Source organism: Folsomia candida, unplaced genomic scaffold (assembly GCF_002217175.1).
Source record: "Folsomia candida strain VU population unplaced genomic scaffold, ASM221717v1 Fcan01_Sc003, whole genome shotgun sequence".
Classification (NCBI taxonomy): Eukaryota; Metazoa; Arthropoda; class Collembola; order Entomobryomorpha; family Isotomidae; genus Folsomia; species Folsomia candida.
Genome location: NW_019091195.1, coordinates 15,210,218 through 15,232,394, shown reverse-complemented (window position 1 = coordinate 15,232,394; position 22,177 = coordinate 15,210,218). Strand labels below are relative to the sequence as shown.

Sequence of the window (22,177 nt, the reverse complement as noted above, 5' to 3'; positions counted from 1 at the left end):
CCGTGTTGATACACGTATGGAATTTATCATGCAGTGATGGAGAGCGATAATTCATCATAACTTTATTAACTTTCATTCCTGGATTTGTTTGTAATCTCATCAGCTCCGTGTTGATATTGAACCTAGAAAAATAGGGAGATCGATTCCTCCAGTTATCATTTACATGGATGTATCAGTTAAGTTATACTAACTGGCTTTGTGCGTCCCGTGCTACGTACATACGTCCTCCTGTGTTTGCACTTGAGACAGTTGAACCCCCAAAAAGCCACAATATATAGTAATCGTCGAAACAGACTTATTATTCGGCAGATGAATGATTTCGCAACATCTGGCGAAACTGGACGGGTGAACAATTGTGTAGATTTGTTTTTCCATTCGACTGAAACAATTTATTTTGATAGCAGTTTATAAAATTGTGCTGCTCATCTCATCACGTCTTCGTCGTCAGCGGTGTGGACCTGACAAATTAATAATTGCAGCCACCAAGACAAACAAAACTTGGCTACAAATGAGTGGAATTTGTGTCAGGAGTGATAAAATTACAATATCCTCTCAGTCCAAGCGTAACAATACACTTTGTTGGGAGAACAAGAGAATCCCGTAATTGTAATTGTGTGACTTAATTACGGACGGCTTAATTAAAATATCAAACTTAATCACGGCCATGGCTCATCTTTCTACATAATTGCTGATACCTACATACGTACACAAGTGCATAAGTAACTAAATAACGCAGCTGCAATCTTCTCGTAGGGAAAATTATTAGGGAAGACGCTAATAATGAAAAACATGCTCCCAAATTTTCCCCGTGTTAAATAAAAATTATCATTTTCGAGGTGCATTGTGACATTGATACACAAGCTTCAATTTGGTCCTCGGAACTGTGCAGCTACTTAGAGAAGTAGTACATAACTTGCCATTTACAAAAATTGTGCCGTGGTTGGTAATTCTAAGCAACTGCATGTGTGTGCGTACGTACTTTGGGTCTCCTGGTGTCCACTTTTTAATTGTAGAAATCGGATAAAATTATTCCTACTTGTTAGCCACACCAAGTATTGAGACCAATTTTTACGACTTGTGACGAGCAGGGTCAATCAACGACCTGCTGTTCTAACTGTTGTAACGAGCGAGCAGTGCACTGCTACTACTGACATTGAAAAGCTTGGATTGGACTTTTGATAAGTGGTGGTAGTAATAATAATAATAAGTAAAGTAGAATAAAATATTTGGAGGAGGCAGTAGACGAGCAGACTAAAACTGACATCCACCACCACCACGGCTCAAGGACTCTCTTCTGTATTCTATCTAGCGTTTGTGATTGATTGATTGTTTTAAGTTCACAAGGAATTCATTGTCTCGTAATGAGATCAGATGAACGAAGAACAGGACCAATTGGGCTGAGAGTTAAGTCGATATAATTATGCTGCTTACTTGCACATAGTTTGGCTTTTGAGACAAAACCCTTCTTCAGAGCAACAGGAGAGCAATTATTGGAAGATTGAGCTATAAGGTTGCTTCTGAAACCCATTTAGCAACAATAAGGACTGATAATACACCAGAAGAGAAACAAACAATCGTCATTAGTGAAATTCAATTAGTTTTTGTGAACCACGACTCCTCCTGCCTGGCTGGATGTTGGATGAACCATTTAGAAGAGCAAACATCATAATGTTGCTAATACGGCCAGTTTAGGTAGGTCCTTGGTTATGCTTTCAATATTTGCTACACTTTTGCTTACTGGTCATTTCCGTGTGTGTCGTATTAGTCACTTGGTCTTTCCACTAACTTATTATTATGCTGTAATAATAATGACAAGTAAACACTTCAGAATGTGCCAAGCAAGTGCCCACTAAAATCATGTTAATGTCCAAAATCACAGTATGTAGTGACTAATTGAGTGGGTTGCAGTCGTTCTTCTTGGACACTAATCATATGTAAGTTGACTCCATTTACTACCTAGAAGTGAGTACTTACTGTGCATAACTATGTACAAAGTCATAAGATGTGCAATAAGATGATGGTCATGTCATATCGTTCTTTTTGCGATTCGATTTTGCCAATTGCAATTTTTGGCAAATGAGTAATACGAACGAAAGGAACCCTTTATGAAAGGGCTGAAAAAAGGGTGTGTATGTGTGAGGTGGTTTACTGATAAAGCAAACTTATCATTTCCAAATACCTTTCTTTTCCTTCTGAATGAGTAATGTAGTGTCATGTGAATGGATCTGTTACAGTCCAAGGTAGACTTTTTAGCCCGAGCCAGGGCTTATGTACCCGTTATGTCTGTCTGTCTTCGCGATAACTCTCTTCAAACTCAACCGATTGACTTGAAATTTTTACCACATCTATATCTACCCAAAAGACAAATCAAGTTCGAAGATGAGCCGAATCGGTCAAGTGGTTGGCCGGTGGGGGCCATATGGGTGTTGGGGTTATTATGCATCAAATTTTCAAAATTGTTGTAGAAAGCTGAAATTTGGTAAATATGTAACTAATGGCTTCTAATGAAAAGATATGAAGTGAATTTGCGAAAATTTTTATCTGGAGGGACCCTATGGGGTCACTCAAACTGATTTTTCAAAATCGTCCAATTAAGCTGAAATTTGGTATGGAAGTCGATAGCAGCTTATAATGGGAGTTTATGATGTACAATTTTGAAAATTTTGACCCAGAGGTACCCGGTGGGGTGACCCATACTGATTTTGCAAAATCACTCAATTAAGCTGAATTTTGGCGTAAAGATTGGTACACAAATTCTAGTTGTACCCACCCTGGCTCGGGCTAAGCAAAGCTGCACTGTAGGTTTTTGTTTCTACTTTTGTGTGCTGAATGAGTTTGACAATCATGAAGCACTGCCATCACCCCACACATGCGAATAAACTACTCGTACGTACGTAACTTATTTCAGAGGGTTATTTATGAAGGGTGTAAGCCACTTTTTCCATTTGTCACGCCATGCTGTGCTCTGACTCTAAAAAATCGAATGCAAAAATCATATCTCATCATCCCCACCTGACAGATTTTTTCTACTGCCTATATCCTACCTGCCTGCCCTTCCTCACTCGTTCACCTGCAAAATATTGGCAAATTGGCAATTGTCATTCGACAAAAGTAGTGCACATTTGGTTAGGCAAACGAGCTCTATTTGTAGTACTCGTAGGTAGTCTTCACTATGTACACAGTCTGCATGCATGTGTGTACACATAAGGCCAAGTTCAGACAGAAGATCACCAAGTACCTACACAGTTAGGTTATCATGTCGAACAATTAATCAATCTTGTGTTCATTACATTTAATATTTGACAATGTGGCGGCGGCGGAAGTCTTGAGAAAGTTTAAGAACCATTACAAACCACCCAAGCATCATCCAGACCGGAACGTTGATGATGAAGTAGGCGCAGAAAGTTTCAAATTCAAACTAATTAAGTTTAATACTAGAGCGATTGAATCGCTGTGCAAATTCAATTTAAAATTTCACATGAGAGAATGATGATGATCAATGAATGTACACACAGACAGACAGATTATAAGCTATGTATAGGCACACACACAAGATGACACGGTGGGTCATGACATTCGATATTTTAAATAAAAGCTATGATGTAGATAGAAATCGGGAGGATTGGTACACGCACTCGCTGGCTTCTTGGCGTGGCTTCTTTTTTACAAGATCACAATCGAAATTAGCGTGAAATTTAAGCCAAGTTCAACGATGATATTGCTAAATTAGTTTAGGTACATAGTTCAGTTCAGTTCACCTTCGGTATGTGCATCCCAGTGATAGCAGTACCCCACATGACTCTACGTTTACTTTAGGCTTGGGTGCACGCACTCAGCACTTTTATTATCATTCCTTATTTAATTCAACCTGCTTTCCAAAATTTCCAACACACACAAGAAGAAGAAAAAAACCAAGAAGAATCATTTCCGAACGACCCATATTATTATTATCCTTCTCGTCATGACAGAAACAATGCGTATGCTTAGAAATTTTGCACACCATCTTATTCGAATAAAAGGGAGAAATTTTCCTTTGTCGTAAAAGTTTGAAAGCAATAATGCGCAAAATTTTGTCTGACTTGTGGTCAGAGCGACATGTATCAATCTCCATCGATAAACAGAATCTGCTCCAATTGCCGTCAACTTGTGATCTTATCACACCACATCCTCCTCCTCCTCCTCCTCTAATCAGAGGAGTGATGACGATAAAAGTTTGAAATGTTGACACAGAGTCGCGATTATTTGTGGTATAGAAAGAAATCACGACGCTGGTGTGAAAATTAGGGCACTTTTACGACACGAAGATGATGATGATGATGATCATCCTCCTCACTGCCTAACACTCCGCGTTGCTTATGTGAGTGGGAGGAGGAGGAGTGATGCGTGGTATGGTCTCGTCGTCGTCGTATCGTAAAATATAAGAAAAATCATATTTTGCCACGCCACACCGCATTTTTAATTAAGCCATTAGACGCACGTACGTACGCAGATAGATAGATGATGGTGAGGAGGGTATTTACTTAAGCAAATTTTTCTGGATGGACACATCTGCCTCAGAATCTCCCCTCCTGGTTTGGTCTTGAAACCTACTTTGGCAGTCGTTCACTCACTTCCACGGAAGAAGAGTAATAATGCTGCGAATACTGAAAAGTGGTGGTGTTGCTGATCATGATCATGAATATCGTCGTATCAAATCAGGTGAAGTGACTGAATGGTCTCAACTCAAAAAAAGCCTTCTTCTTCTCTCAGTCAGCGATGAGCTCAAAAAGCTTATCAAGGATGAATTTATTTGCTGTTGTAATACACTTGATGCGATATTATTTTACACGTACGAGCCTTACCTACTCAGTCACTCCACAATTCGCATCATTCACTTATTAGACGAGTGGAGATTAAAAGTTGAGATTCCTCCATTATGGTTTGCACGGAGGAGAAAAGAGTACAGTTGTTTTGTTATTATTATCAACTCTCCATCCATCCAATCCTACAACGAAATAAGACGATGATGATGAGATGATAGCTGTTGCACTAATAAATTGACACATTGGATTGAATTATTATCGTTTTGCGATATTGATTTGCAATTTGGCCTGATAGATTATTCTTGTGATGCTGACTGCATAATTCGAGAGAAGAAGAAACAGATTTAAAAATATGCATATTCTTTGTGGCTAGATTGACAGACTGCAGCGTATTTCTAAAGTGGAGAGAGAAGAAGAATGTTCAAATATTAGGCTAAATTGGAGAAAATAACAAAAGTGAGTTAGCAGTTATGTACTTAGCTCTGTTCGTTAAGCGGGGGTAACTTATTATTTATTTATTATTAGACACCATCTGCACAATTTTAGTCGAAATTTTGAGAGCGGAGCAAATCCTTTTTCTTTTTGTCTTTGTTGTCCTCCCCATTTTTCATTTCGTTATTTATTTGCATTCTGAGAGTTGGACGTGATAAATGAGGCCAGCCAAGTTATTGGGATTAGTATTTGTTCATACTCTTGAAAACACTTTTAGCGTATTGGATGGGAATTAGGCCGGCCTTGACCTTCATCAAGTGGCAGACGTATTTAAGTAGTAGCAGATTTGAGAATATAATGGACAATATTTTATCTGAGCCCTTGATCACTAAACGCAAAAGTATGTATCTGTGTACGTATTTAAATACGCATGTACAAATAATGTACAATGTTTAAGCTTGGTATCATCACTGGTCAGATTGAATAGACGAGCGAGAGAGACAAGCCGAAAAGAGGCAGAGCTTAGGATTAGGACAATTTTAGGTTAAATGTTTATGAAATTCAAACCCATTGATCTCTCTGCACTTGTAAATACGACACAATCGGCAGTGTGGCAATGCAGAGTTCGATAATGGAATAAACTCAACCATGCCGTCACTAATTATTTATCATGTCTCTCTTAAACTTTAATCTTAAACCTATAGTAAACAAATAATGTCGAAATTCTGCATCTCCTACTTCCCTCCTGGCCCTGATGCGATGGCAATTGCCAATTTTATACACAATTACAACAATCCTCCATTATTATTCTGCCATTGTTGAAAGGACTGATTGTTTATTTAGTTATTGGATTTTTTTCCATTAAGATATTGAATTTCATTCAAGTTCAGGAGTCAGTGAGAATATTTTTATAAAATGGCAAGGTTTTGCAGCAGTGTGTAAAAATCTAGCCTATTTAAAGTAGTTATTATTGTATCAATTATTATTATAGACAAATACACGTTGAAAAAGATTGAGTGACATTGGTTCCTGGGAAATTATAAATTATTGGGATTGATAACTTGCTCAGATAACCTCTATACATCGTCTGGATGTTATGGGCACCCTTGATAATTCCCAGTCCTGAACAGAATTAAGATTAAACGGCTGCTAAACGTAGTAACATTGTGTACCGTGTAAAATTCTAATTTGCAATTTTCCTGCGGAAATGCATTCCTTTCTGTCTGTACTCCATTCCAGAACAACAATGAGAATGTTTCCACATGTAATAATTGCATCATTCCGAGTAACTCCACCTAATTGCATGGTTGTCCAATTTTCTCACGCAACAAGAGTAATTATTCCATTAGGAAGGTTATTGTCTTATCATCGTTGTAAAGTGATGGCAATAATGATCAAGTTGATTTGTTGCGAATGTGGATTCCTCTCACATCACGTCATACATCGTCGTAAGTACTACACATTCGATCGAGCAGAGGTGTGAGCACTGCAAGTTCAAGACGCTTGGCTGCGTATTTTGCAGCTTGACCTCCATATCTTTCATGTAGAGCAAAAATCTGAGTAATAACCGGGCTGCATAATAATGTCTGATCAAGATTAAAAGCCAAAAGTATTTCACCCGCACATCGAGCTTAGTCTTCTTTCAGATGAATTTGTTGTGCACACACGAAAGTCGTTACAGTATGCAGAACAAAACGGCGGAAACCTGTACGTAAAGCAAAGCAAAGCAAGCATGAAACGAGATGATCATCTCGTTTACGATGTGTGTTTCTCTCTCCGTTTGTGTGGTAATTGTAGCGGTATCGAATGACTCACTTTTAATTAGTGAGGGTAACACGACTCCACATTTTCCTATGTGTGCATAACGTACGTAAGTCTGGTTGAAGCCAAGACGTCCGAGTATAAAGTTGCCAAATATCATAACATTTGATATTTTGTTCATGAATATTTCTACCATTTGCCAGAACAAGAGTGCGCTTTGGAATGCATTTTACGCAAAAAATACAAGATTCATGAGCATTTTTGCCTCTAACGATTTTATTTTTACGACTTGAATCCATTAACGAATTTATTGCTATATAATGGATAACGTGCACCAATAATAGTGCGGAATAGGAAATCGTGCCGTGCTGCATAAAACACGTATGTTGTGTGTGCTTTGTCTGAATTTAGACACAATAATCTTCACCCAAAATGAATCTGTGTGGGCTTTCGCATATTTTCCTCTCTTTCTTGTCGAGTGTGCCAATTTTTATCAATTATGATTACTTTTTTTTGCTTTACTTGTTGATTCAGTTTGTGTGTGGAGGTGCAACTCGACTTGTTATTATTATTGCAGATTCCGATTGGTGGTAGATATATGCAAATGGTAATAAGTCAAGTAACCGGGTGTTGTTAAGATCTTGCAACACTGATGGACACGCAGATGGCAGAGAGGACAATTTATTAAAGTGAATAAATAAATATGCAGCTAATTTGGCAAATATCGTCGATAATTTTAAGAAATGAAGCAGCAAAAGTGTTTCCACATAGAAATGCACTGCACAGGGATACATATGTACATAGCTGGGTTGTTTGTATCACATTGCAAAACCTGCACTTGGCTTGTAACAGACACACAATGCCAGTGAGTTTAACATGAAGATGATGATGATGCTGATGGTTGGTTTTGGTTGCACAATAAATATGCTGCATATCCCATCAAGATTTTCTTAGAGATGCGGTCAGTCAGTCGGTCAGTTGGGATGGAGATGGAGGAATAACGGTCCGGTTGGTTAGTTAGTTGGTGGATTGGATTGTTAACTGGCTAGCAACACCACCATCGCCATATCCACTATTATGCCCATGAGATGTACGTATGTGCATAATACCCTCTCACTCACCTCGTTTAAACTTAATAGGAAAAGAGGATACGTCGTTAGCATATATTTTTGTTCGGTGTGATGAAATGTCAAAAGTTCCGATAGCTTTTGCAACAAGAAAACTCATAATTATTATAATTTCGGTTAAAATGGGAGAGGATGATGATGTGATGTGGCGAAGAATGTGCGCGTCTGTCATGGGTTTTATTTTTACAAAGGGATTGATTGGCATCAAAAAGTGGTGAGCTTAATGTATTCCGTGTAAAAATGTTGAACTCTTGATTGTTTTAAAAAGAAAGAAAACTGCATCTCGTCGAAAAAATTGCTTACCTTGTTGTTTCAAGGATTTAAAATTAAAAAATTAAAAATCATGCTCTTTTTTAACTCTACGCTAATTTTTCATTTAAATATTTATGAAATCCTGATTACATTATTATTACGTACGTATTATTAGTTGGTTGGATGGATGGATGATGAGATGAATGGGATGGATCAAATTAGTTCATTTGTTGCGAGTGGTTCTCTTGCCCCATTTTTAGCTCGTGGAAAAAAATAAAATCTTGTCAAATTAAAATGCAAATAGTAATGGATGCTAATTTGCTAATTGGTTTTGTTGATGGATGAGTTGAGACTAATTTGGATTTCTTTATTTATTTCATTACACACATCTCTGCATCCATTACATTATGGATTATTAGGTGGCCAGACAACATTCCAAAATTGAGATATCGCATCCTCTTCTACCCCATTTCGTATCCGTCTCGTCATCGCCTTCGAATGCGAAAACTTTATTGATTTTCCTGTTTTCTTCGCCTTCTTCTTCTTCTTCTTCTTTAAACTGGTTGAGTACACAGAGAAATTCTTGTGGCAACATCGTCAGTATTGCACATTATGTATTGCCTCAAGCTGACTGAATTGGCCGAGCAGGGGTGATAAATACCAGAGATAAGTGAATGAGCTCAACATGGTTTTTCTAATTTCAGCCATTTCATTGCTCACTTTTGTAAAAAAAAAATCTTGCTTCGTTTCGTTCGTGGTTACATAACCTTGTGCAAGTGTATACACGTTTTTATTTTGAGGGATGATGTGATGTTTGTGTGACATTATTCTAATGGACCAGCCCCACTCCTTGTAATTACTCGTCTTAATATCAATAATATAATCAATGTTCAACCAGAAGTGCACTTAAGTCTTGAAATGTGGAAAATCCATGTACTCCATCTCCTAATTTTTTGCCCCTTCAATCCAACTACCCACGCAAGCTGGCAAGCAACAGTTAGTTAGTTATTCATTCGTTATTGGTTGAGTGACGTACTGCGATTACTTTTCTGCCGTTAGTTGGAGTTGGTTTAGGTTAAAGGAATCATATGAGTGATCATTGTCATCATTGATTATTTATTGATAAGTTCAGTAATAAGTGATTGATTTGTTTATGCATGCATACTGATGAGCTGTATGTGTGTGTGGTGCATGGGTCTGGCAGGTAATGCCATTGCGTAAAATGGCGTGTATTATAATTTCGTTTGTGAGGATGACTTACAACAATGTATCCGCATGGTTGTATAATAATCCTGATTGTGATGCATAATGCATAAAATGCTAGCTGTACCCACCAGCCACATATTAAATATATTATATTATACCATATGTCAAATTAGGTAGGCAATGAGGTTTGCATTCATGTTAGAACCACTCATGAGTAAAATAATAATAATAATAATAACAATAACGTAACTGGCTCGTCGTCGTCGTCGTCCGTTTAACTTGACTGCCTTTGATTTCGATATCGAATGTATTTTGATCGATGCATGCAAGAGGGATTGCTACGCGCCAAATGTCATTTGGATAAGTGAGGCATGCAACAGGATGACTGCGAACCAACTGTTTCTCTCGAAAGTCGAATACTGTGACGGATTTTCTTCTTGAATATATTACATATTCGCAACGAGGCGATCAACCCCGCAAACTTGACAACTTATGCACCTACTTCATAATGGTCGTGTACTACTGGACCCAGAATTACTCTGCTGGCTGAGAGTGCAACGGACTGCTCATAATTGCCAAGTATTCCAATCCAAACCCTTCGTCATCACTGTTGATTTGTTTGCCCAACAAGAGCAACATTTCCACTCGTCACTTTCCGATCCGCGATATTTCTTCCCATGGTTAACATTTTGCAAACGAGCATTTGCAGTTTTCATTTCAGTATAAAAAGTGAAGCAGTTAACGAACAATTTGCAAATTGATGAAGGGGTTGATTTCATTTGAGATGCAAATTACTCGAGGTAATACCAGCTGCTGGGAGAGAGTTATTGCGCTCAGGTTGTGTAGTACAGACAGAGTGACCATGTAGTCATGCAGTGGTGTCGTAAGTCAGACCTCTGGATCCGGTTTCCACCAACTCCTTCTCCCATTTGCTTATTCGATATGAAATGAAATGGGTTGGTTTCGTAGGTATGCTTAAAATTTGAAAAGTTTGTTTACATCAAAAATATCTGCCCTCTTCATATTCAAAAATGCAGCTTTTTCTTGGTTGTAAAGGGTCTCGTTGTCTGTTGGATAGCAGTTTTCGATACTGTAAAAAACTTGAAAGCTTTTCTCAAACCGAAACGCAGGACATTTATATGGGTTCAATTTTTTATGTATTTTGTGATCATGCGGATAATTTATGAAGGATTTATACATTCATTGCATCGTTTATCCGTTGTGGAATCATTTTTTTAATCTTACTGGACCTGGACCGGTCATTGCATATCTGGATTTATTTTATGCACCATGCCTTCAACTTTTTTTTGCTGGTAACGTCAAACTGAGATTTTCACCAGCACGAACCATTGCCAAGCCTGATGCTGGCGAGACATCCTAATCCGCGCCGTTACTAACTAAATCGCAAACCCGTTTCTTTTTTCCATCAAGAAACGACGAGGATGGAATAAAATAAAATTGGTAACGAACGACCCCATTCCTGCACCGCTGGATAGTGAGATAATGGCCAAAAGCTGTACAACTGACAAACAAATCAATCTCGTCATATCTCAGGCTCATAAAATTAATCAGAAACAATCAATCCGCCACAAAAAATTACACGAATTTTATGGATTTTTGTACTTTATTGTAAGAAACTGGGGTGGGCAGATTTTATATTTCTTGCAAGTAGTTACGAGTGAGTGGACGCTTATGATACGTGGTGCACAACTACACACGTCTTATTACAACAGGGTCTACGCGGCAGTAAACATCTTGGCGAATTTATGCAGTAAGTTATCCAAAGTACAGTTTTACGCCATTGGCAACAGACTCACCGGTCGTCGCATTATGAGTTTCCTTTGTTTTAGTGTGGTATACAGTGAATGGGACATGGTGGAGGTTGTTGTTGTTACTCCGCCATTCATGATTTATTGTACAAAGGGCAACAAATGTGGTGTGGTGATGAATGATTATCTTGTGTGATGGTGTGTCTTTGGGCTGGTGGAATGCGTTATTGTGGTCTTATTTAAAAATCAAATCTTACTTTTTCTCATTGGTTTCTTCGTGGTCAAGCAAAGCCGAAAATTTGCGAAAACTTTGTACCACAACCCATCAACGACGACACTAAACACTGTTGCGCTTTGTTGTTTCGCATGCATATGCAAAAGTTAAGTCTTATTGAAGTTTGCTCAAACAATCGAACTGATTGAATGCAGATGACAAGATTTCTCTTCTTCCAAGTTTTTAATTAGTCCTGACATAACTGCTTCTCGGATGAAAATGTGATAATCAAAACATTAACAACGTTACGTACCTTACGTTATGCATCGTACTGGCTGTTAGTTAAGGGAAGTATGAAATTTGTGCTTGGCTCAAACTTTTACTTCACATTTTACACAACTAAAACTCTGAAGTTGACTGGAATAACGAAAATGCTTCTCAACTAGTACAAACAAAAACGTCACTAATAAATAAATATGGTCTAAATATTTGTATTAAAAAATATCTGCATATTTACACATTATAAATCCCGTAGACGAAAAAAAACAAGAAATTACGAACTCAACCGTTATCTTGTACGGTAATATTATTTATTCAAAAGAGACAAGTCCAAATATTACAAAGTTTCCAATACACACACCTCCACCATCCGTATACCAGTTGTCGTATTCAATCAATTAGTTAATTAGTTCTTAATTAGCTAATTTTTCATTGCGTAACAACATTCCTTATCATTGGACAGCATCATCACAGCGTTTATTCATAGGTAAAAAACGTCTATTCAAACTCACTTTTGAATTCGCACCCTCCCACAAACCACCATCGACCACGCTCATTCAAACACGGAGACACTTTCTTGCTCGACGCTGTTTTATCAATAATTATTCCATCCTTGTTATTATTAATAATTCCTTCTTGAGCCATGTTTAATTACAGCTCGAGTTGTTTCAAACAACATTGCATGCAACTTGGTGGATGGGGTGTGTTGGCCCAACGTCGCATCTTCTTATCCATCCATCTTTACCTGTGTATGCATGCACTATCAACCACTGCTGCTTGTCATGACATTTCTTCTTCTTCTACTCTGCACACAAAAAATGGAAGAAGTGCAAATATTTTTTTATAATTGCTCCAACCAAGCAATCAACAAGCAAGCAAGAAGCAACTCACTTTTTTCAATTATAAAACTCTCCAAGTAGCAGTAGAAACTTCTTCTCGAGAAGAGCACTCTTTTTGACGTCTGTTTGCCAATAAGTTGACAATTGACAATCATTTCGAATTCCATTCCAACAAATTGTCAAACCAAATAAATAAATCGAAATTGTAAAATGTTGCCCAACATTGCGCAAGAGTTCAATAGACAAATACTTGCAAATGTAGTAACTCTTAAGGTGTGTATACATAACATTTAATTGTGGTTCATTCCTTTGTCAGTTGTAGGCACACAAGTATTCAGATGAGGAGTCATCATTACTTTATGGCAGCAGTGGCAATGCAATAAGCAATCTTCAGGAGCATGTATTTTTACATTCTGCTTGGCATCAAATCCAACGCGGTTTAATTCACCTGGCTCATTCCTCAGTCAGTCAGAGGAGGCAAACTGCTTAATTGAGTGTCTTCGCAGATGACGACATTTAAATTCGCGATGAATTATTGTTGGGAGCTACTGCAGCTCTATCAGCTAGAACACAACAACGGCAACAGAGCAAGTAGGGAGTATTTTTATTATTATTATTACTGCCATTATTACAGAGTTGGCTGGTTGTATTATAGTGGCCATGCTTGCACATGGGGCTTGTTGTTTGTATGTGTATCAACTCTCATGACTATTCAACATGGCTTGTATTACATCTTGTGACACAATAATTTCCAATTTGTACTGCACAATGCACAGGAGGACAGATGATGATAATAATACCCTCGCCATATACGTACGTACGAATGTAGCGAATGCCTGAGCTATAGGCAAGGCACACAAATTATGCCATGTTTTGTTTGCTTTGCTCTTGGTCAGTAATGTGATTTGGTTTTATTATTATTATTTTTATTGCGGGCCAAAAGATGAGAGTCTTAAATGGTCTCTGATTTATGAAGGGAGGGTTCAAGTCTTGCAACAACAGTGGCAATGACATAATTACGAGTTTGGTTGGATGTTAATTAGTCGATAAAAGAATGGTTGGTTTTTAGCTGCGAGAGGAGTGAGAGAAGTTATTTGTCTGAATAAAGTAGAAATTTGTCAAGAATTTACCCATTTTCGTGAAAGGAACAAGTTATAGGTGTTTGGTTGTGTTAATAATTGTCCCATTACCCCCTGTGATTATTCTCATTCATGATTATTATTATTCCCCTTGGTGTGATCAGACGAGACGATTAGCACCACTGCTTTTCTCACTATGATTATTTGATTATTAACTGTATTGTGAGTGAGGAGACCTCTTGGTTCACGTCCCCACTTTGGCACAGGCCTCGTTTGTTCCTCGCTCGTTACTTTTTGTCCTTTTCTTCCACGAATATGAAAACTCGTTACGTGAAAATTGAAATGAGCAAAGAGCCCAAAATCTCGAGATACGTGTGTTGTAAGCGAGTATTTAATTGCGGGTGGTGGTAATGTTGGCAATAATTACGTCCGTCACGACAAGGCACGACACAAACAGCACCTAATTTTCAAAAGTTTTTCTACTCAACACACACATCTCTCAAAATTTATTAAGTTCTCACACTCTTACCCGGGGGCACGACCACGAACGTTGCTGTGAATAAAAGAAATCTCAAATTTTCATAAAAACCCTAAGTTTCTCTCGTAAATGGAGAGTGACGTTCCCCCTTAAATTCATCATCCTGGCATCTATTCAAATCATCTCGCTTAGTCTATAAAATCATTAGAAAATAAGAACCAGGGAAGCTGCCGTATGAAAACACAAAAAATGTGAAAAAGAGATCAGCAAAAGATCAAAATACATTTTGGGTGAATTAATATGAACTATTGTCTAACGAGCTGGACTTGCAAATTTGTTTCGATTAGTGGATACATATATTTTTATAGTCGGCGCAAAGCCAAACATTAACATAATTACTCTACTGGGTAAGCATGAACTGAATTTGTCCTTTAGTGTACAAGGAATGCATTCGATGCATTTTTCGCCCAAATGCAGTATTGGCGGAAATAGTTGATGAGAAAATAGTGAGTGAGAGCGAGCAAATGTCAGCAAATGTGACCTTAGAATTTATGCAAGAAGGTGAAAATCGACCAAATTCATAGAAATCCATTTTTGTTCTAGAAAAGTAAAGTAGCAAAACTTTTTAAATTTTTACTCCATTTAAGTCACTCAGTCATCAACTTGTTGAACATGATGATGCTTGTTGTTCATTTTCTTTCTCAATTTCAAGTTTCAATTAGTTTCTTCTTATCGAACAAAAAAGCCGGAGTGTTTCGTCACTTTGTTTTGTGTCGCAATCTGAATGCAATTTCAGTCCTTATTGTGTTGCCAGCTAGGACATGAGTGCATAGCTCCTGTAGCTCGTAGCAGTGAGTCAGTGTGCCAAAAGTATTGTTTACACCATGCGAAAGAACAAGCAAAAAGAAGTGGCGAACAAGAAAAAACCTTGGAAAGGGAAATTTGTTAAGTTGCTTAACTCACCACCAACAAGCGACGTCTTATTATTGAGTGAGCTATATGTAGATGGCTGCATTCTTACCTGGCTGACGGACGGACACGACATGCAGGGCCTGACTCACTGAGACGATGATGAGAGGAGTGTCCGAATGCAGGAAGGAGACACAATGACAATAAATAATTTTGCATGCTACATGACTGAGCCATGCATGCCCCATTATTGAGTTAGCTTTAATTTACTTTGATACTCGAGTGTGTAGCTTTATTATTATTTTTAGTGCTGCTGCTGCTGGTGGTGGTGGCTGTAATAATGTGGGAGGCCAATCTGTCACCCCGATAAGTCGCGATTTTTTTAATCAGGCAAAAGGGGAAAGTCATCGATGAGAAAAAATAGACTCGATATTTTATCATGTGCTCCTAGATCGTGTTCAATAAAGGAGATTGATTCAACATGGAAAGGAATGTATACATATGTACGTACACTGTTTAATAAATAAAAATGTATGCACGTATGTAGAGGACTTAAAGAATCCGTATGAACTTTAGCAAGAAATTGGCGAATTGGGCACATTTTTTCAGCAGTTTTGCTCCGTCGGATTGTTTTGTCTTGATTCTAGGAATTGTACTAGCAATTGATTCTCTTGAGGCACATGCCATGGTACACATGTGCATGGTTTGGTTACATGTACACCTGCATCCACCTGCCCAATTTCAACGGATAAGGAAGGAGTATCATATGGAACAAGTAACGTTATCCTCCTTCTTCGTCCACTCAACCCTTTCGGAGTGTGGCTGTCTCTGTATCAAAGATAAAAACTGTCACGAATTTGCCCGAGTTATTTGCCATGTACGTTACGTAGCAGTGGATAGTAGATAATATTGGGCAAGGAAGATATTGTGATGGACATGCAGTTAGTCAGTCAGTGGGCTGCATTGAATTACTACTTTTTCCTTGCAAAGAAGCAATATTTTATTGTGGGCAAAAATTCCCTCGTTATCACTGCACTTAGTTCCCAGTCAGACTTGTTGTTTGCTACTTTTGATTGCACACTTTTTGCGGCTTTTGAGTTTGATGGATTGGATTGAATTTAGGAAGAGGTGAGTTGTGACGGACGACTGTGTAACGGAATCAAATAATTAAAGAATCAACGGAAAATTGTAGAAAAACATTTAGTTTTGGACGGATCAGAATGCACTTTTATGCATGTTTCAATAAATGGGTAATAATTTCAGAAATTTACAAATTTGCGAATTATTTGTAGGACTAGTTTTGGACATTGTTTCTGGTGGACATTTTTTTCGGGTTTCGGGAAATGTAATCGATTCTCGATTGAAAGAGAAGGACCAGTGTCACTACCACAATTTAGCTGTTTCCTTATTTTTTATTGCCTGATGGAAAACCGCATCATTACTGCATCTCAACCATTTACCCCTCATTATCTTCCCAAGAACTGTCTGCGCAGTCAGTCACTGACACATCATTACATGCACCACATCAATCCTGTAGTCCAAAGCTATAAGGAACAGACGACATGGATTCTGCATGTTAGCGGAAATTTTACATTTTTAAATTTGAACCAATCAATCACGAAACGAAAATGATGCTACAATCAATCAGGCGGATTTTAGATAATGGAGACATTTTGTGTATTTTGTGATTTTATTGCAATCATCATTATAGCTTTGATTTTGGTGGGGTCACAATCTGGTGGTCACTCTTTATTCGCATCATTCTCCTCAGATTTCGCCACATTACAATTCCCCAGCCCCACATTCGTCGTAAAGTAGATTTTCTGTAATTTGCATGTAAAGAGGGCTTGTAATTTCGACCCCGGCTACCTGATGCTGACCCTCGCTCCACCAGAACTAGACATCCACTCGCGAGAAAGCCTGCCAACAAGATGGCAAAAGCTGTGAAAACGTCGTTAATCTCTAAAATGTGCTTGTCCACGCGTTGAGTCCCCTGCACCAAGCATCCCGGACTCCATTGGTTCGTATAGTGGCGAGAAAGTCGGGCATCCAGACCCCGTTCTTGTATCATAATTGTGCTGAAATTTAGCATTTTTTTTACATCAAGACAAGGCAAAGATTGGCAATCACTTAGGATATGCGTGTCTTACATGAAGTTAAAGTATTTGTTGAACGGGGAGTCCTGCCTCACGATCATGCCTCCCTTGACCACATGCCCGTCCACAGTGACCTTTGCGACGGAACGACACAGAAAATCATGCGAGTAATTGGCTCTGCCCGCAATTTGGTAGAACTGATCATAAACCGAGATAAGGGCGATGGGTTCATTCCGTTGGAACCGAAGTAGGGCGTCCGTCACATTCATGAGCCCTTTGTTGGTCGACTTTTTACTATCTGAGCCACTTTTGTTAGCAAACTGTTCGCTGTACTGGAGGAGCACGTCGCCATACAACGTGTACCCACTCCAGCCGCTCAGATCAGCCCAGTTTTTAATGGGCACGAGAAAGACGGAGAGCGAGGTGACGATGGCGGCGGAGTAGGCGGTGTAGGAAAAGATGTATGTCGTTAGGCCCGAGAGCATGATTAATTTCATGGAACCCGAGTGTGGGAGAATGTGCCAACCTGGGAAAAAAGATTTCTTTTTCTCTTGAGACGAATTAGTACTCGTAATATTACTGCTTTCTGCCATACCATGCCCGCAAGCTGTCGAGATTGCCCAGAGGAAGGCGTCTCTCGCCAACAGATTGTCCATTTGAAGTCTCGTGGCGTTAAAGTCCCCATTTTCGTTGTTATCATGGACGGAAGAGGCGACCAAGTCGAGGTCTGAGCTCTTTCTCCCATTTTTACCCCCTGGTCTCCCCAGAAGTTTGCTCTTGAGGGTAGAAGTGACCCTTAAGCAGGCCACGAGCAGGAGCCAGAGCAGAAATAGACATCCCCAAACGGATGGTTGGAGAGGGTTGAAGAAAATGTTGCGGATTTTACTCAATCCGGGCTGCTTAAAGAACGCTCTGACGCTTCCGCGGTAGTAGGGGTGCAAAAACTTGAGGCCTCGGAGACGGTAAGGAAGCAGTTCGGAGTGGGCGATGAGTATGTCTGCCTCGCCGCTGATGAGTTGCTGCGCCATGCCAAGTAAAGAACCGTCCTCGGCGCGGCGAATCCAGCCTGTTCCTCGAACAGCCCCGACTCTGCACAAATCATCTTGTGAGCCAGAAATACTAGAAATTATTTGAAGAATATTACGAAAAGTTGAGACCCCAAGCCATCAGTTCAAAGTATGAGACTGACAAACCACTCTCGAACTTGGGGATGCTGACGTTCTCAAAGGTGGCGATGAGGAAGAGCTCCTTGTCATCCTGCATGAAATTAATATCAAGATGGTTTGTAAATCTCACAAGCTACATGGATGGAACTTCGTATGGAGAGAGACCCACCTGTGTCACCCCGTTGATTAATACCCCCTCAAAGTTCTTCCTCCTGAAAAGCTCGCTTTCACCAAAGGCCAACCCATAGGGCGAGAGGGAGAAGGTGTCAGTCACCATTTTAAAGAAAAGTGCACCCTTTATAAAATAAAGCTCGTACATCTCAGTCTCCCCAAATTGTAGAAAAATTCGGGAAGCGAGATCAATCCATGTTAACCTTTGAGAGGACGAGGCCAGCTTTTGTGGAATGGTGTCAGGTGGGAACTCTTCGGGTGACATTTGTAGAATGTAGGTCGGCTTCCATTTAGACACGTGGTGGGAATAAATGTCTATCTGATATAAAAACATATACAATACTTCTTAATACGTACTTAAGTGTCGATAGCTGAAGTAATATTACAGAAATCATCGCATCGTGGAATTGCTGGTCGTTCGCCACGCTGATAAAAATGAAGCGATCTTGCGGAATGATAAGACCTCTTCCCGTGTCTGGAGCTGTTCTTAAGACGCTCGTAATGTTGGGAATGATTGCGAAATTATTGCACGATAATGGGAGACCTGAATGGAACGTGGTGGTAGAGAATCACATTACAGCGAGTTATTCTCAGAATATTAAAAATTGCGACTGGGTACTAACCGGTGTGAAAATCTTGGGAATATTGGGTAGAAATCACGTCCCTGTTGAGAACTCTCGAGTCAATTATGTTGTCCGTGCCACTGTTGCATTGTTGACAGTAAAACAAAATCCAAGTGGGTATCATCATGATCTCAGCTTTCATGAGGACGATGAGGTGACCTCTCATTTCTACCCAACCGGTCAGAAGCGGTCCTAAAATTACACTAAAGACCTGCAGCTTACTTTCCAATCGAGTTACACAATTCCATATGTATGGACTTTAATTGGCAGCTTTCCCCAAGTCCTGAGACGTTTTTGTTTACCTTAGCACACCACCCTAATCATTACGGTACATATGCATATGCATACGTATGGTACATAGGCTGGTAGTTTTCCCTCCCGTTTAGCATTTATGTCGTAATGAGGACATACATCCATGCCCGGTTTCGTAATATATGACACCTGGCATTTATTTAGAAAAGTGAAAATATTTGGTTAAAGTGGGCTCACTTCTCCGAGATGTTGACTCTACCGGAATAATTGCACTTCCAAACACAGCCTGGACATAATATGCACGTAGATAAGTACGTACGTAGATACCTGGCTGGCTGGATATGAACGTCCTATTTTCCAAGTTATGGATTCTCCTTCCTCGTGCATACTTACTCCTGACAAGTTCCTTCAACTTCACTTTCTGGACACAAAAGTCTTGGTTTTTTGAGCCTGGTAAAAAATATTCATCATCATTCATTCTCTTTAATACATTCAAGAGTGAAGAAAATCAATTAAAATTTAAGACTAACCAAACTTGTCCATAAAATGTTGCAATTTGAGCAGAAGGCATTTCTTTTTACTGCAACTTGGACCATTTAAATTCCTTTCGCCCATATTTGGCAAACTTCTCTCCTTGTTCTTGGGCATTAGCACGAAGCGCATGGAGTCGTTTAAAATATTTTATTTGGTTGTATAAATCAGTGCTCTCAACTAGGAATGGGTAATCCGATCCGATCCTAATCCGTCGGATTATGTCGGATCGGATTAAGGTTTTTTCCGATCCGAAGCCGATCCGGTCGGATCGGATTGGTTCAAAAATCCGATCGGATCAATCCGAGGCTTTCCATCGGATTTCGGATCGGATTTCGGATTGCATTATTTGGGGGAATCCAGCTTGCATCCTCTATTCATCCCACAGTTTTTCACTCACATATTTGACAAATTACGACAGATTTCAAAAAACAATCTCTCTTTCTCTCTCTCTCCTACCTCTAACATAATTTGTCCACGCATACGTCTAAAATTGATTGGGCAAAGTCAAAAATTCTTATTCAGTTAATGTAAATAGTCGCAATTCGTTGATAAATTTTCTAAAAGGTTATTTGGTTGCTCGAAAACACTACGAAATAATCTGTCACGAAGCTTTTAGATTTCTTCAAGCTAATAATATTCGGTGAACTGTAATTAATTATTAATTACAGTGTAGAAAAGTAAAGTGTAGGATGGATAAGCTGTTCTATCTCAAACAATGGCCACGATCATAGCTTGAAAATTTGCTATCCCAGAAATATTGTGATTGGATCACGTCCCTATTTTTGCAAATTTCAAAAAGCTTAAGGGTCACTATTTTTGACTAAGAAGCGCACTTCTCAACTCTCGCGGTGACTTGCTTTCATATGGGGCTTTATTTCTTGACAAATATATAGCTCAACTGGATGTGAACATATTGATATCTTGTACATATGTACACATTTGAAGTAGTGAATTTTTTAGTAAGGCGAATTTTAACAATTTGTCAAAACTCGCTTTATTAAAAAATTCGCTACTTTGTTCAAAAAATCGCACGGAAGTGTACAACATATCAAAAGTGTTCACATTTCGCTGCGCTATCGGTAAAAATAAAGCCTCCAAAGAAACACATCGTCATGAAACTTGAAAAGTTACCTTTTGGGTCAAAAATATTGTGACTTTTGACCTAGATGATATTTTTAAAATTCAGGAACGGCATCCAACCCCAATATTTCTGGGCTACCTCCCTGAAAATTTTCAAGCTGTTATCTTAGCCATTGTGTGAGATATAAAAGTTTATCCATCATGCAATTTAATTTGCCCCACTATTAACTATTGCCTATTCAATTGGTAGGGTGAAATTTAGATTGCTTTGTCGGTTTTTATTAACCATATACTACTAATTAATTATTGAACCTTGTGTATATGTAATGCATATTGGGTAGTATTATTATCATCTCTTGAGTAGGCATACATAATATGTATTATAGATGTATGTAATTATTGCCAGTATTGGATTTTTAATCGATATAACCGGTTTAGTAATCCGATCCGATCCGAAATCCGTCGGATTGATCCGAATCGGACCGGATTGGTCGGTCAATCCGCCTCGGATCAATCCGATAATGGGCATAATCCGAGTCGGATTGAACCGAAGACCCCAAAATCCGATCCGATCCGAACCCATTCCTACTCTCAACGATTCTGCTTGGGCAGACGGAGTGGATTAGCATTATCTGCCTGCCTGCAATGGGTTGCAATTTTGATTCATTCTCATTTCCCAAGCACAATGCAGGAGAGAGAGGGAGAGCAGATTCAATTTTTACATTTTTATATTTATGACTTGTTTTGTAACGAAATTGAAATTGAAATGGTGAGTTGAATTGACCACCTCCCGTCAATATTTAAATTTAAAGGGTTCCTTAGAAAAAAAGTGGACTCATGCCGAGTTGAAATCAGCTTCAATTTCAATCTCAATTTCAATTCTTGCATTCTTTCAGACCTTCTCTGTTTGTTGCATAAATGAAAAGAAAAACCGGATCAAATTTTTGTTTGGCATTTGTTACAAGGGATGCATTCGTACATTTGCATGTACTTCCGTACAAATTCACGTTTTCAAAACTTTACAAAATTATGAGCACGACACCCACGTATAATTAAGTATCTTCTGTATTATTCCTTAATTTGTGGAAAATTGATGCAATTCTTATGT

General features: G+C 38.8%; 2 protein-coding genes across 4 annotated transcripts in view; one reads left to right on the top strand and one right to left on the bottom strand.

The window, feature by feature from the left end:
• LOC110847852 (protein Shroom) overlaps nucleotides 1-22,177 on the top strand; it is a 150,277-nt gene that overhangs the window by 68,017 nt on the left and 60,083 nt on the right. The window lies entirely within an intron of this gene.
• Nucleotides 16,815-20,355, bottom strand: LOC118434986. The gene is made up of 8 exons (XM_035849880.1): nucleotides 19,986-20,355; nucleotides 19,204-19,905; nucleotides 18,967-19,124; nucleotides 18,579-18,899; nucleotides 18,388-18,500; nucleotides 17,839-18,332; nucleotides 17,298-17,769; nucleotides 16,815-17,225 (listed from the first exon to the last, which is right to left on the bottom strand). Exons 2-8 carry the CDS (start codon nucleotides 19,367-19,369, stop codon nucleotides 16,853-16,855), a joined length of 2,097 nt encoding a protein of 698 aa, XP_035705773.1. The 5' UTR covers nucleotides 19,370-19,905; nucleotides 19,986-20,355; the 3' UTR covers nucleotides 16,815-16,852.

Excerpts from the sequence above, each read along its gene's own strand:
- LOC118434986 (XM_035849880.1), bottom strand. The coding sequence starts at position 19,369 with ATGAGAGGTCACCTCATCGTCCTCATGAAAGCTGAGATCATGATGATA. Across the intron at positions 19,125-19,203 it reads TTCCCAAGATTTTCACACCG|GTCTCCCATTATCGTGCAAT; the intron begins GTTAGTACCCAG and ends CGTTCCATTCAG. Across the intron at positions 18,501-18,578 it reads TAATCAACGGGGTGACACAG|GATGACAAGGAGCTCTTCCT; the intron begins GTGGGTCTCTCT and ends AATTTCATGCAG.